General features: G+C 40.0%; 1 protein-coding gene across 1 annotated transcript in view; it reads right to left on the bottom strand.

The window, feature by feature from the left end:
• The window catches only part of DENND4C (DENN domain containing 4C), an 84,787-nt gene that overhangs the window by 12,471 nt on the left and 55,588 nt on the right, over nt 1-16,728 (bottom strand). The window contains exons 18-26 of the mRNA XM_064140703.1: nt 16,068-16,212; nt 15,580-15,743; nt 13,027-13,144; nt 12,070-12,210; nt 9,995-11,142; nt 8,146-8,326; nt 4,658-4,767; nt 2,107-2,282; nt 998-1,180 (exon numbers count right to left, since the gene is read on the bottom strand). Coding sequence (XP_063996773.1) covers nt 998-1,180; nt 2,107-2,282; nt 4,658-4,767; nt 8,146-8,326; nt 9,995-11,142; nt 12,070-12,210; nt 13,027-13,144; nt 15,580-15,743; nt 16,068-16,212 — 2,366 coding nt within the window. The remainder of the gene's footprint in view (nt 1-997; nt 1,181-2,106; nt 2,283-4,657; nt 4,768-8,145; nt 8,327-9,994; nt 11,143-12,069; nt 12,211-13,026; nt 13,145-15,579; nt 15,744-16,067; nt 16,213-16,728) is intronic.

Here is a 16,728-nt window from a genome sequence, read left to right as displayed (position 1 = left end):
GAAAACCTGCATCAAACAAGACAATGTAAGCAAACTCCTATTCTAGGCTTGTCAAATTTAACCCATACAATTCAGCCATTTGCAGACCAAGGAATATTTTGTGCCCTTTACAACTGGAACAATTCAGCTAAAAGAGAGTAGAAAAAGCAATCCAAACAGAAACTGCTTCCAAATAATCTTCAGAGGCAAGAGATTAATTCAGAGGTGACCTTCACTTCTAACTTTGACTTCAGTTAAAAATGTACGACATCGAAGTTAAGAGATAAATGTCAGCAATACCACCCTCAATTTTTAGAGTTTCACACTAATTTAAGTTTCAATGCTCTGAGATGGGCATTCAGCCTACAGGCACTGATAATCAAGAATTGCAAAAGGAATAATGATTTAAAAAAAAAATTACAATGTAAAATGTCAACAAAGCTGAGCAAAAAGGTGATAGCAGCACTATTACAGTTCTTCCCTTTTCCAGTGTGACGCCTTCTCCTTAATTGTTCATTCCTCAAACAGTATCAAAAGTGGTTTCAGTTTTACACCACAATATTTGTCATAAAATACATTTGGTACAAATGGAGTACTCTGACAGGTTTTTTCTCAAAAAAAGATCCAGGAAATGGACTTATTTCCTCCATAATGCAGTGTCTTTTGTGTTAAATTCTAAACACAAGTAAAAGAGAAGTAATGATTAAAAAGTAATGATTAAACTTCTGTGTGTCTGTAAAAGGTGAGTGTGTTCTAAGAGTACTGCGCAGAAGTTTTACCTACTACACAATAGCAGACGTGTAACTCTAAACCCACTCAGGCAGTTCAAACAGCTTACCTCAAAGTGATGAAAGCATGTTTAAAACATGCAAAAAGAGAAGAAACAGGCAGTCACCAGCTTACAGTTGTATCTGTCCATCTTATTTGGTACACAAGCTAACCTTCTCTTTAGAAGTAATGAAAAAGTACTCAAGTGTTGCTACATCTGTGACAGAAGTAATAACACTGTTTTACCTACCTTTGCTCAGCTGCAGAGCTGGTTTCCTCAGCTATTGTGTGGCTGGACAGTGGGTCATCTGAAAAACCCATCAAGTCAGCAACAGCTGGACTAGACAAGAGTTTTTGCTCCACAGGATCCGTGTTTAGTGGAAGGGTACCACTCTGTAAACTATCACCTGAGGTACTTTGCTTCAGGAAAAAGCTGTTACAACATCAGTGGGAGGGGAGAGAAATAAAAAAAGTTATTAAAAGGAGTTATTTTGAATGCTTACTTTCACAAAGTATCAAAAATAGGGTAATATGGCATTAAAAGGTTTAACAGCAGAACACAAGGTTCATCCTGCTCTCTCCACTGTAACTTACACAGACAGCGATGTGAAGTTGTCATGGCTCCTAGTCCACAGCAATGTATCAAGAGCTGACACATCACTGAAAATGGCTGTTACACTGCAGACTTGAAGACTGTACACTATCACTGGCACAAAATAAGAGTAACAGGTGCTGCTTTGCTAAGGGCTTTTAAGTAGATGCTCTATAGATGTCCAGTTCCAGCATCAGAGAATGCCAGTGGCAGCTCTGTTTCACAGCAACTACCACTACAGTGTGAATTACCTTAAAGTAAGTTCCAGCCTTCACAGTGCAATTTAAAGAGTTAAAAATAGGAAGCTGAGAAGCTTGAACTGAAGAACTGCTGGAGAAACAATAAACTGGAGCATATATACCTAAAAGCCGATTTCGTTAAGGACAAATTTAATTTGGGAGAAATTCTTTGATGACAGACTTTAAAAGTTGCTTTATGTGTTTTTAGAAGTTCAAGATAAATTAACTCTGTTTTAAAATCTAAACGAAGTGCAAACAGACCTACACCTTCAGCAGAGGTACACTTGCAAGAAAAATACAAAAGAGAAAAAAAATGGTAAAAAATCCAAAGACTGCATTGGGTTTGGGCTGGTTTACAATGAAATTCAGTAGTTTCCATGACTTAAAATTTTCTTTAGTACAGTCATGTCCACTGAACAGGAATATCTGGGCAAAAAGTACTGAGAGATACCACTAAGATCCTTTGTGAAAAAATTACAGCCGTGTACAAATGTGACGATACAAAGAGTATCTGTAAAACCTACCAACCTTGCAGAGCCACGCAGGTCTTTAAATTCAACATTAAGCAAAGGTAGGAAGGTACTTTTACAGAATGGGCAGGTTGTGTTCAAGTTGGAATCATCTGCTGTCCAACCAGCCATAATTTCTTCATCATAAACTAAGGCGCCACAAACTCTACATTGGGAGCAGCTTGACATCAATACCTAGAACAGCAAAGAATCATAGAATCATAGAATCAGCCAGGTCGGAAGAGACCTCCAAGATAATCCAGTCCAACCTAGCACCCAGCCCTAGCCAATCAACCAGACCATGGCACTAAGTGCCTCATCCAGTCTTTTCTTGAACACCTTCAGGGACGGTGACTCCAGCACCTCCCTGGGCAGCCCATTCCAATGCCAATCACTCTCTCTGGCAAGAACTTCCTCCTAACATCCAGCCTGTACTTCACCTGGCACAACTTGAGACTGTGTCGCCTTGTTCTATTGCTGGTTGCCTGGGAGAAGAGGCCACCCCCCACCTGGCTACAGCCTCCTTTCAGGTAGCTGTAGACAGCAAAGAGGTCACCCCTGAGCCTCCACTTCTCCAGGCTAAACAACCCCAGCTCCCTCAGCCTCTCCTCATAGGGTTTGTGTTCCAGGCCCCTCACCAGCTTTGTTGCCCTTCTCTGGACATGTTCCAGCACCTCAACATCTCTCTTGAATTGAGGAGCCCAGAACTGGACACAGTGCTGAGTACAGGGGAAGAATGACTTCCCATGTCTCATGCTGGCCACACTGCTCCTGATACAGGCCAGGATGCCACTGGCCTTATTGGCCACCTGGGTACACTGCTGGCTCATGTTCAGCCAGTATCTACCAGTATCCCCAGCCTCCTTTCTGCCTGGCTGCTCTCCAGCCACTCTGTCCCCAGCCTGTAGCACTGCTTGGGGTTGTTGTGGCCAAAGTGCAGAACCCTGCACTTGGCCTTGTTAAATTATCAATCTCTTTTCCAGGGTTCTTTTATATTTGGCTTTATAAGCTTAGTATCCACAGGAGCTGACAGGGATCAAAATGCCAGTTGGGAGGAATTAGTTCCTCCCCAGGGTCACAGGTCTTTCCAGAAAACCTGTTTCAGCATGGGCTCCTTCCTCTCCATGGAGTAACAGCCTTCCTCAGGAGCATCCACTTGCTCATGCATGGAGTCCTGCACAGGCTGCAGATGAGTAACTGCTCCACCATGGACCTCCATGGCTACAGGGGAACAGGACTTCTCCACAGTCTCCACCATGGCCTACCAAGGAACCTCTGTTCTGGCACCAGAAGCACCTCCTCCCACCCCTTCTTCAGTCTAACACATTATCACTCCTAATCCCAGCTGCTGTTGCACAGCAGTTGTTTCCCTCTTCTTAAATATGCTACCACAGGGGCGCTACTATCACTGTTGATAGGCTTGGCCTTGGCCAGCAGTGGGTCCTTCTGGGAGCCATCTGGAACTGGCTCTGTAGGGGAAACTTCCATCATCTCCTCACAGAAGCTACTCGTCTGTCCCACTTCGTAGTCAAAAACCTCATCATGTAAACCCAGTATAAGTGGAAAACGCAGGAGGTTGTTTTTTTACCTAATAAACGCCTCATCACTAAACTAAACTGAGAACTAGCGGAAGAATGGTGTATAACCCTCGATTCTTAGGCTTTCTCTTACTTCATTGTTTCTCACAAAGCAAGGCCATACCAACGAGCACCAAGCACAACCTATAACATATTTGGATCAAATATATTTTACATATTTGCTCAACAGCAATATTTTTCTTCTCCGGTGCTATGCCCTACATGCAATGAAGCAAAGAAGTTTGACAAATCTAGATCTCCAGGTCAAACATTAAAACAAAACTACATGGAACACTACAGCTGAAAGAGAAGTCATCAAAACTAAAACTAATGAGGCATAGCTAATCCAACAAAAATCTGCAAACTTTGTCATTGCTTGTTTTGTTCTTGTTCTCATCGTGTTTGTCCATTCCAAATTAACCTATTAAATGGCCTTTACCTCAGCCTTCAAGTGGTTCTCACTTCTGTGCTTCCACTTCTCTCCCTCATCCTCATGAGAGGAGTGAGCAAGTGCCTGGGTGAAGCCTTAGCTACTGGCTGGGGCCAACCCACAACAATTAACAAGTAACTTTTATAAATGGAAAAAAACCAGCAATAAAAAACCCCAACCAACAAAACACATAACCAACACAAACAAACAAAACCAACCAACCAAAAAACCCATAGAAACAAACAAATAAAACAAACAAAAAAAAAACACTCCCCCCCCCAAAAAATATCTTGCTTGCTAATTTCTGCCTCACTTCAATTACTGACCTTTTCCTCAGCTGTCTCTCTACATATGAGAGATACATTAAGGCATTTAGCATAGTTTTCTATTTTAAAGGTACTGTCACACCCTGGGTTAAAAGCATCAAGCATCTTTGAAGCATAAATACAAAAGGAAAAAAAACAATGTTGACAAATCCAACCACAATCCAACTAAAGAGGTAACTAATCCAGACAGTAACATTGAATAATTCTATTTTTCATCTATGAGTTTATTAATCTTACCTCCATTGCATAGTTCTGGAAAATGCTGGATAGGCTAGTATGATGTGAAGAACTGTGCTCTGACTTCTCAGAATCTAGAACTTTCATACTTCTTGGGAATGAAAGTTCACCTGCATAGAAAGAGTCATTTGGGGTTTTAGTTCAAGGAAAGAGAATTCATCCATTCCCAAATAAAGTAATTTTCACCAAGGTAAAAAATTGTACCAGAACATATGTGTAGGTCTGTAACTTCACTGCTACTAAAATCGCAGTATATATAAATAGAACTTTTGTGACTAACATTTGAAAGTTATTTTTGTTTTACTATATCACAGATGTGTAAACAAACTAAAAAAGCATCACTAAATAAAATCTGAAAACACAAAGAGCACAAGGAATGGCAAAGAGCAGTAGGATTGCTCAACAAAGGAAGATACTCAACAAAGTTGTTTAAGATTCCTTGAATAATATATCCGTAGGAAAACAGCAAAAAGAAGGACAATACCAGGTGAGACTCACTACCAAATATGCCATTACTGTGGTTAAATTTTCCTTGACTGACATTGCAGTAAAACAAATCACTTTAATTTGTAAAGGCTGGGTTATGCCCAGGACAGAGGGGAAAAGGAGCTGGAACAGATTTTCCAGAAGGAAATGGCCAACCAGTTTTTAGGAAGCAAAACTGTCAGCACTACTTCTTCTAACAAACCAAGTAAAACTTCCCTGTTTCAAAAAAAACAACCCAACAATCAGTTCTGGAAGTAGAAGACACCACTGCAGGATTCTGATAAACAGGGACAGCTTATATCCCATACACAAGACAGTTTTTCATCTCTGGATGCAGAGTAAGTGAATTTACAGCAAGAAAATTGTTAGATTTAGAACTGAGGGGAAGATAATTTACCAATACACACACACACCTGTCAATTATTTACCTTCACAACTTCAAATCAAGTGTGCATCCAATACCTCCTATTCCACATTAAAGGTGATGCATTTTGTGCTGTTGCTTTGGTTTTTTAGGCGCTTGGGTATGTGTGGTTTGATTCACCTTTTTCAGAGTTTTTTTCCTTTGTCTGTTTTGCCCCTTGAAAATCTGCCTCTGTAAGTTACGCAACTATTTCCAGTTCTTGAACACTGTTCTGATCTTCAGTATTAAAAAAAAGAACTTTCAGGGCATTATTGTTTTGAATGAAGTGTTCCTGGCTATTAATGAATTAGAAATCTTCCTATCACTCTGTGGGATAACTGTCTAGCTTACAGTGGGAAAGGAAAGCAAGCTGATTTAGTATGTTTTGGGACCCAGGAAATTTAAAGTCAGTAGGTGTTTGTGTTTAAAAAAAATTCTGTGAAGCTGGCACGCTGGTGAAGCAGCACATCTTACACAGGTAAGAGAGCCCTGTTCTGGCTAAAACCAATGAAACAGGACCAAAACAACATAAACACCCGACTTAAAAACAGAATTTGAGGCTCAGGATGCCTGCACAAAAACCTTTGCCTAACCAACTGTCCTGGAGTCTTGTATACCCCTAAATTCCTCTCCCTCTGTGGCTTGAACGGGAGAGGAAAAGGTGCAAAAAGAGTTCTCCCCACCCTGCCCTGCAGGCGTGAAGGGGTTCCAGCATGAGGGGTGCCTGAACAGTGCCCGCGCTGGAATTGGGCTGGGATTGGCTGTGGTCTTTGCGCCTAGGAAGTGGTAACTCTGCTCTCTGTCTAGAGAGGGTATAAATATTGGGGGATTTCCCGCCTTGGAGTTTGTTCCTGCCTTAGAGATCGTGCCTGCCTGAGCATTCGTGCCTGCCTGAGCGTTCCTGCCTGCCTGAGACTTCTCCCTCCCAGTCGCCTGGCCTGGATAGATTCTACAGAGAGAGCCCAGCTCCGGAGGAGGCTTTCACCTATTAGTGTCCTTTGTACACCTGAATACCTCTTAACGACCCTCTAACGACAGCATCAGAAGAGAGTGAGCACAGGCCACCGGACCAAGTCAGCGTGACTGTGAGTTATTTTGGCTCAGATTTATTGTTAAGTGGGAAACGCTATTCATTTAATAGCTCAACAAGCCTTTTCCAACCTCTGACTTTCAAAATAGTCAGATTATCTATGGCATCCTGTAGATTCTCTCAAAGGAACTGAATCTGGTAACTAAAACTAAATTAATTTCTGTATATAGTTTTGGGGGTGAGTTTTCAGGAAAATAAAATAACTCTATTTTTGTATAAATCCCTGACCTGGCCACACTAATTCCCTGTCTCCACAACAACAACCCCAACCTTAATAGTGAAGGTGACAACCTTCATTATGCTAACCAGCAGAAATGAGTACATGCTAAATATCTATGACTATGCTGCTCAACTCTCCCCCTCAATCAGGCTAAATACCACCTCAATGGCGCAGACAGCCTGAGCTAGTCTATAAAACCCATGAGAAGACTACTTCCTGGGGTGGGAGGCAGCATCTGCAACAGCTGTGTGCGGTGGCACCTACACCAGCACGGTCAAGGGCAGTTGACAGGCTGTGCTCCTGTTCCTCCAAGACAGGGACACCTGCTGAAAACTGCACATTCAATACACAGCTTAAGTTTTGCTGCATTTCTACAAAGGTTTGTGTCACCAACCATGTCAGATGTTACCTGGGCTTCACCAGCCACATATCACTTTGCAGTTAGTGCATTTATCACCAGTAATCCCAAGTCTGTTGTATTTGTCACTTTAATAAATCAGACCATTGAACTGCTTTAAATTTCTGAGCTTGTGTCCAAGCAAGTCCCTGTTGGGCACTTGAAAGAGAGGCAAACATTAATCTTGCCAAATAATTAACAAAAAAAAGCCCTGGCCTCTGAGACTGGCAGACACTGGGATCTCAGCTGTAATGTGGCAGACACACATAGGAGAAGTATTTTTATAGCTAAAACTCTGTATTTTGTATCAATTATTTATACATTCAAAGAGAAGTAATAGCTATTTGCTGTTGTAAGAGAAGAGTACAGTATGCAAGTACAAACTTGCTTATATTGTTTAGCCTGGCGAAGAGGAGGCTCAGGGGTGACCTTATTGCTGTCTACAACTACCTGAGGGGTGGTTGTGGCCAGGGGGAGGTTGCTCTCTTCTCTCAGGTGGCCAGCACCAGAACAAGAGGACACAGCCTCAGGCTGCGCCAGGGGAAATTTAGGCTGGAGGTGAGGAGAAAGTTCTTCACTGAGAGAGTCATTGGACACTGGAATGGGCTGCCCGGGGAGGTGGTGGAGTCGCCGTCCCTGGGGCAGTTCAAGGCAGGATTGGACGTGGCACTTGGTGTCATGGTCTAGCCTTGAGCTCTGTGGTAAAGGGTTGGACTTGATGATCTGTGAGGTCTCTTCCAACCCTGATGATACTGTGATATTTATCTTAAAGGCTGGAAATAATGTCAGATTGTTATTATCTTCCACTGGTAGTAATTACTTCACTTGTGACCGGTTTCTCTGTTTGTTAGATTATAAAGAATTTACGAGAGGGAAACAAACAAAATGTCACCTGCACCACAGGGCTGTCTTCCTGCATCTCCACTGCTACTACTGCTGACCAGACTAGTAGTGCTTTCTGTAAGCTCATTTGTAATGAGGCCTGAGACTCCAGTTCTTGATGATAGATTATCTCCTAAAATATTATCTTCAAAACCAGCAGGGAAGTTAAAGTCCGGTTGATTGCCTTCTTCCTTTAATACAACAAGAAGAAAATGAGCATTTTTAGTAATTCCTAATCCATTATTTGACTTCCATCTTTATCCTAATAATTAAAGAAGCCGAATAAGATGAAATTATGATGTAAAAAACTTACTAGATGTAAGACATATCTAAGCAGTCACCCAAAAAAGAGAGTAGATATCGGACAAACCTCAAGGGCATTGTTAAAAAAAAGGCTTCAGCAGTGAAAACATTTAGCTGAGGATCAAATGGAGTGACAAAGCAACAGGGATATAAACTTCATTAGAGAAGGAACAGGAAAAAATAGAAGAAACAGGAAAAATGAGAAGAAACAGGAAAAATGATGCATAAATAGTGATTTGGCAGATATTAAACAAAATGAAGGAATTATCAGAAAAAATGGTCAAGTTAAAGTCATATTTTCAGAGTGAAACATACCAGTTGAAATGACACAGCAACAACACACTCACTAGGACACAGGATGTGATAAGGTAATTAGGATATTAAAAAGGGAGTTGCAGAAGTAAGAGAAGAAAGTGAAAAGATCCTTGATGGAAATTAAAATAAATTAAGATAAAAATTAAAAGGGTTGTAATGTGCATAAAGGGGTTACAATGAAATTCTACAACATAGGTCAGTATAATAGAAAGACACACAGGAAAACCTAGGTTATCAATAAAAAAACCTCAGGAAAGAAAGCAAAGCAGTGAGTTTTCATTGTAATAGGCACGGTCTGGTTAAAAAGCAATAGCAACGACAACAAAGAAATAAAATACCTCCAAAATAAATACCTCCAAAGAAATAAAAATACTTTTCCCCCTATTTAATAGAAAACATCTTCTTAGCAATATCACATAACTTCAACAGAAATAAAGCCAGATGTCTATCTTCCCCTTTCCCACCTTTTATGGAGTTTGGGGAAAGATGGGAGAAGTTTAAGATTGTGAAACAAGAAGTTATCTGCCTGAAGTTACTTGTCTGAAGAGGGGAAATAAAAAAATCCTTAAAGCCAAACACCAGATCAAAGGGTTAACTTTAATACAGAGGCCTTTCTGTTTGGAGACATCATGCAAGGAAGGGAGAAAGCAATAGTATTTGCCTCTCCATTTCCTTTCATTCTTGTCACTATACTTTGACATGTTTTACTCTAAAACAGCCTCTGTTAAGTGTGCTCACAAAAGAATCGTTAACATTTAGTTCACACCTTCCTGATGAGTGAATTTGCTAGATCTCAGGCTATTCTTTCATAGTTTCCACTTCAAACCTCAGCATCCTGACTTACTAGGTTTGTTACTTGTTTTCAGAACCTTTTCTTCATTTGAAAAGGTTCTGAAAACAATTAACATGACAGGCAACACAGTATCATTTGAGAAGACATAATTTTGTTCTCACTAGGGTTTTGTGGTCCAGTTTGTTTAAACATAGATAGGTAAATGAATGGAGGAAACACTGAGAGCAGAAAGTCAAAGTTTACTGCATCAAGCCCATTTAAATTGCTTTTGTCTGAGAAGTGTTTTTTTATGACAAAGGGAAACCCCACCATACAAAATTTACAATTTTTATTAGCTAATGAGAATCAGTACTTAATAAACCCCACCATACTATGAACCAATCTTCTGGACAGAGAATAACCCTTCTAACTTTGCACCTCAACATTTTTCATACTGAAAAACACTTGCCTCATCATCTGAGTAATTATATGCTGAAGTTACAACTCCCCACATCTTACTGGCCACATTGGCAGCCTGCTTCATGCCTGATTTCAGAACATCCATTTTTGGTCCAGACAGTATATTGTCTAATTTCAGATTGGATAAAGTTGTTACAACAGATCCTAATGAGCCATGTGGAGAAGAACGGCCCAGTCCTGTCAAAGACGAAGACCGCTCCTTCTGAACTCGTGGATGGATTTGTTGCTTGGGTCGTCCAGTGAAAGTTTTAGATCTGGAGACAGTAGGACTTCTCCGATTTTCAGCAGACTTGGGAGATGGCAGGACAGAAGCTAAAGGTAGGCTGGACCTCCTTTCTTGGGAGCGACCAAGTGTACCAGAGGCTTCTGCTTCCTCCTCTGGCTTGTGAAGTTCCATGCTGGGAAACTTAGCACCCAGTGGGTTCTTCAGATTCATATAGCTCTCTATTTCATCTGCCAAATTACGTGCTGCAACTGGTGACATCAACTTTTCCTCAGGTTCTGGATGCCTTGGCTGTGTGCTGTCAGTAGCCAGCAAAGATAAAGGGTCCAAGCCTACTTCAACATCTTCTCTTTCAATAGGCTTAGCCACTCCAAAAAAGCTGTTCCTTTTAGTAGTTGAATCTTTCAATTCTGGTTTCTGGTTTTTGGACTCAGATGACTGACCAAGACTCACACCTTCCATCGTCATCATGTTTTCATCTCTTCCATTCTCACGATGCTCCTGCCCTTCCCCATGTTCTTCCAGCACAGGTGAAGATGTATGCTCCAATTCGCCATCACTCTCAGCCACACAACTCCAAGCACCACTTGTGCCAGAAAGCTGCTGGTCAACAATGCTTTTGAAGCTGTGGGATTTATTCATGTGACAGGGCGGAGTTTTGGCCCCACATAAAGCTGCTGTTAGGATCTTAGCATCTGCTCCCATCATTATTGCTATTTCTTTAGAATGCAACTCCAGGCTGCCTTTTTTCAACAGCATTCCTGCTCTGCTTTCACTGCTGAAGCTGCAGCTTCTCTCTGAAAACAGTTTCTGTCTCTTCTGTCCTTTTTCACTTGTCTTCTTAGGAGAAAAATCACCAAAGACTACATCTTCAGCTGAATCTTGAGTTACGAACAGTGGGCTAGATCCTGTTTCTAAAAGAGAAAAGGCATTAATATGGTATGAATTGCCACCAAAAATGCTTATCTCTTGAAATAATGAGAAAGTGATAAGATGTGGAGCATAACAATACCATGTTCTCCATTAAGATGTTATACTAGTGTTAACAGGTTAATCTATTGGCCACAATGGTATCTTGCATATCGAAAGTCATTTACTCTGGCTTCTTTAAGTCAAAGCCTTTTACATCTTCTACCTCCTTTCCTGTGCCAACACCCAGCACCAAGCAGTATTATATCCATGAGCTAAAGGAAAGTACAGTTATAAGTCTGCTCTTCTTTTTATTTTTTCACAGTGCTGTATTCACAGATCTATGCATCAAACACCATAGTTCAACGCTGGTTCTGAAAAAAAAACAACCCTATACTCAGAACACCTATCTTCAGAAAAAGTTAATTAAATTTAGCATGTGGATGATACTTACTAATCTTACAAATATTCTCCTTCACTCAAAGGAATTGGGAATATTTTTTGCATAGAAAGGTGTGTTAGCTAGAAAAAGACCTCCTTAAGAATGGAAGTTCTACATTAAGATTTCAGCAGAGAAATTAGTATACCATATCCTCTGCTGGAAGATGTTTTGAGTCTCACCTCGATGCTGCTTCTGGACTAGTCACAACTCTCATACTTGTCAGAAAGGTTCTGGGCAGCTTCTTGCCTGAGCCTCAATTCTTTGCCCTCCAGCTACATTGAAGCTGGACTACATTGCCTTAGTTAAAGACAGGCACAAAGGTAGAAAAACCAAATAAGCCCAAAGGATAATGGTGGAAAAGAAATGTTGGGTAAGATATCTGCACCTTATATAGTTTTGTTTCTTTTCATAGAATAAAAAAAACATTATATAACACTATACCACAACAAGATGAGGACTTTAGCAAGCTCTGTTTCACCCAGTAACTCACCACTGCTGCTCTTCCTTCCACTGATATCAAAAATTCCAGATGGAACTTTCACAATACTGTTACCCCAAGGAGGTGGGTCTGTTGCACTGTGAGTTTCTATACTCAGCTGCTGCTTTTCAATAGATTTCTCAGTACAAACTTCTGCAAGAAAGTGAGTATTAACTTTAGCTGATTTAACAAAATAATTTTATTTGCCTGTTAAGGAAAACATGAACTCAAACACTGGTCCCTTACGTAATAATGACCTAAAGAACCACTCCCATTTGGTACTGAGCATTTCTTGGGAATGATACTCAAGAAAAATGATAGTAGAGAATACTGGGGAGACAGTGCTTAGCTCTTCACGAGGTTAGAGCATATGCCAATTTCCTTTCTTGGTAATTTTTCAACTAATCAAAGCAGAGGAGAAACAGCAGTTTGTAATATTTTCACACAGAGTTATTTGTGTAACGACAGTTTAAGAAGCCCAAATTCACATTAAGGATCTAGTAACACAGATATGAAACAGATTCAGTGATGAGAAAGACAAAATACAGAAAAACTAATTGAAAAGTCTGGACAGAAGACAGGAAACAACCATTTTTTTCCTACAGATGGCAAGACTTTGTAGGAAAAATCAGTGTCTTTTTTAGGTCACCTGGTAGAGCTTAAAAAATGGTTAAATTTTCAAGTACACAGATGAAAGGAACAGAATTAAAAATATTGTGTGCCCTAAAACTTGTCCAATTTGTCTTTCTATACTGAATTAGTCTAATAAAAAGCTACTTCTTGTAGCTTTTACATATTATATTTGTGTGTATTCCACTACTCTTATCTGGGGCACAGAAGTAATCCACCACATTTCATACAGTCCTATTTTAAGCTTGGCAATGTAAGAATACATTAAATATATGTGGTAGTCTAATGCATGAGGCAGATAAAAGAAAGCATTTAATGATGTTAACATGAATACTTAACCTCCTATCAGGTCTTCATTTTTAGAAGAAGTATCTTTTTCTATCTGTGTTTCAGTTGTGTGAAGATTATCCCCACAATCTCTCAAAAATTCATCCTTCAAGGCACAGCCCTGGTCTGACTGACCACCTGTTTGAAGAAACGCAAACACATTCCTCAGATCTGTTTTTCCTTCCTATATTTGTTTCTCAATAAGAAAACAAAAGATATGAAGTTAATTTGTTTCATACTTTGTTTTGCCAGAAAAACTCACAGTAACATCATCAAAACACCAAATCTATGCACAAATCTGCTTGGCAGTGATGACAGCAGAGTCAATTAGGCTACACAATCACAAAATCATAGAACGGTCTGTGTCAGAAGTGATCTCTGGAGGTCACATAGTCCAACTCCCTCTGCAGTAAATAGGGATATCCTCAACTAGATCAGGCTACTCAGAGCCCTGTCGAGTCTCATTTTGAATACATGCAGGGATGGGGCCCCAACCACCTCCCTGGGCAACGTGCTCCAGTGTTCCACAACCCTCATAGTATAGAACGTGTTTCTAACATCCAATTTAAATCTGCTCTTCTCTATTTGAAGCCATTGCCCCTTGTCCTATCACTACGGGCCAAAATTACACCTCTAAATATTACATTAAATGCAAGCTATTCCCCAAAGAACACTATAGAGAATGAATACTTTTAACACAGTATTATCTACTTTCATTCTTTTCCCTTCTCATTAGCATGAAATAGTTCACTGCTAAGCAAGCTAAATTCTCAAATTCATCTGCAAAAGAAATTTAGACAAGCACACATTATCTGAACAAGCTTCTAACAATGCATACATTCCTGAAAAGAACTGCACCACCACATTGCACCTCTGTGCTGTAGTGCAAAGTACAAAGTATAACAGAAAAAAAAAGAAAAAAACCTAGATGTTTTTTAAGTGTCTGTTCCTCCATAATATCAATTTAACTTGACAGCTGCATTTCATTCTTAAAAAAGCCTGCCACAGGAAAGAACCTAGAAAGACACTCTGTTATTTTTACCTGAAGTGCTGCTGCACATGTAAAAGTACAAAAGTACTGCATGGGACATATCCCACAGTAATATGTGAAACAGAATTATTTATATGCCTTATTTACATACCCATTAGAATACATGACAGTAATCAAAAAGATCAAAGTGTAAGTTACCAAGTATTAAAGGCATTAGGAAACTCCACAGAACCTGAGTGACAGACATAATTTACCTACAATACATATTATTGCTGTTTCTTTTACCAGCAAAGAGCTAACATGCAAGAAAATAATTAAAAGTCTGACCAGCCATCATTTACTGCATTTTGCTACCACATTAAAAACCTTCTATAAAGTTCTGGTAGTCTTTGATCCTTATTTTCCTCTGACACCATTTTGGTAATGTCAGTACCCCTGCTGCGCACAACTGAAAACACCCTACCAATAAACGGGTGAATTACCTGCAGAAGTAATATTCAAGGGTAGAAATAATGCACACGTGCATCCAAGGCTTCACACCATATAAGTCTGCAGCCTACACCATGATAGCCAAGGACAAATGCGGCACTCAAGAGACAGGAAAGAGCAAAAAGCAGAGCAACAAAGAGCAGAGAGAAGGGAAGTTCAGTAATCTAGGCAGGCATATCAGATGAAGCACAGGAATCAGACTCAAAGTTCTCTTTACAGAAGGGCTCAAGATATTAAAAAACATGAAGAACGTGCAAGACCCATTGAGTACATTAAGTTTTGAAGTAGACACAAAAAAGGAAGTTTAGTTTAGACTCTGCACAGGTGGGATGTAATCAGCACTACAAAGAACCACAAATTTTGTCCTACCATCTTGAGTGGTTAACTTCCTGTGCACTCTTTTCACTCCAGTTTGTCTGGAAAAGCACACACCACATTTAAGGGAGAGTTTTTTCCCAGCTTATCACCTGTCTTTCCATTTCCAGGGTGTTTTCCACAAAGCATGTATGACAGTTGCCATATTTATTCTCAAGTTAGACAATTACTATCAGGAAGCTTGCACATGGCCTTTAAAGGCATAGCTTACTACAACGAAAGATAACACACTAATTCCAGGAATGTTAACTAAGACCTCTCTGGATTATCCTTAAGGAACAATATTTTAAAGGGCTAGCTTCTTATCACCTCATCAGCAACTTGTGCTCCTTTAATACAGATAAAGGTTTGACACAGGTACAGGTTTTGCACACATAGGCTGTAATTTCTATGAATGAAATGATCATATGCAAAAGTTTAACAGATTCATGTCAGAGCATTCGTGCCTTTCCTGAAGAGCAGTACAAAAGGAAAGGCTCCCAAGACCACAGCAAGATGTTTATTTTGACGTAACAGTACTTCTGCTATGGTTTACTCCAAACAAAAGAAGCATGATCTGGTATTGATAAAGAAGCAGCATTTGACAACAGTGTATTTCTTTCTTCATTACCGATTTTCACTTCAGAGTTTTTTCTCTACAGCCTCTCTACAGCAAAGGTCAACAGGAGACTAGAAAACACAGCCTTTGAGGGTACTGTTGGTAGTGAAACCCAGCATAAACTAGTACCTGTGCTAGAGTGACTATCAACAGAATCAAGCCTGACTAAGTCACTGACGAAGAGAGTGTGCTCCCCACTGTTAGCATCATTAGAACTATCCACGCTACCATGGCTCACCATGTCCCCATCACTTCCACCTGTGGTACTCCGCAGAGCTAAAGACATGAACAAGAGTAGGTTAATAAGAGAGGATTTAAATTTTCAAGGTTTTTAAACAAGTCTAACCTCATCAGGTAACAGTAAACACTTCCACTCACATATATAAAGTAAGTACATGAAATTCTATCAACAGAATTCAGACAATCCCTCAGTACATGAAAGATGTTCTAAGGCTATTTCAAGCATCAAGTTGGCAATTATTAATTTTTATACGTTTAAGAAAACATTTTCCACTTGTAAAAGCCACACTGTTAGCTGCAGTCCATCAGAAAGCATGTCATGCTCTTGTTCAGCGGAAATAAATCCATCTCAATTATTACCTGGTATCACAGGTACTTGTGGGCTCTGCGCTGACTTCTTTAAGCACTGTCTAAATTGTGCTGTGCCACGAACTATGTTTCGTACCTTTGTCCACAGGAATATGCCACTGCGGTTACTACTAGGCCAAGGGGACTCTAAAACTGCCTACAGAAAAAGACATTGCAATTACAAAAGCGGTAATACAGTTATGCTTAGATACACAGTACAGTGAGAAGCTTTTCTTTCCATACTCAAAAAGGTAGTTCCTGTCAACCATGTGAAGGAGGATAAATACTTGAGTTTTTACGAGCTGCCCCCTTTTATCCCACAGCTCTGGACACAAGAGCAGAGTAATAACAAACAGGATCAAGATTTCTTTAAGTAAGATGGGGCTTGTTATATATATACTTTGGTAGCTATGACAGACCATAGTGGCATCTTCTTTGCTATTAGTTTGCATAGTTTACTAATAACTTTCATCAGCATATTACAGGAGTTTGGAAGCAAGGAGAAGAGGGGAAGGATACTGCAGCTAGCTTAATTCCAGTCATTATCCATCCTGGATCTTGCTACCTTAAAGGTTCTAAAAATAGGAAATGGAAACATTTAAAAGCATATTTCAATATAATTTTTGGTGCTGTCAAACAGAGCAGGAATGTAAACCTAACAATGCAAATCCAT

The sequence above is a fragment of the Pogoniulus pusillus genome, chromosome Z (assembly GCF_015220805.1).
Source record: "Pogoniulus pusillus isolate bPogPus1 chromosome Z, bPogPus1.pri, whole genome shotgun sequence".
Classification (NCBI taxonomy): Eukaryota; Metazoa; Chordata; class Aves; order Piciformes; family Lybiidae; genus Pogoniulus; species Pogoniulus pusillus.
This window is presented reverse-complemented; position numbering and strand designations above follow the sequence as displayed.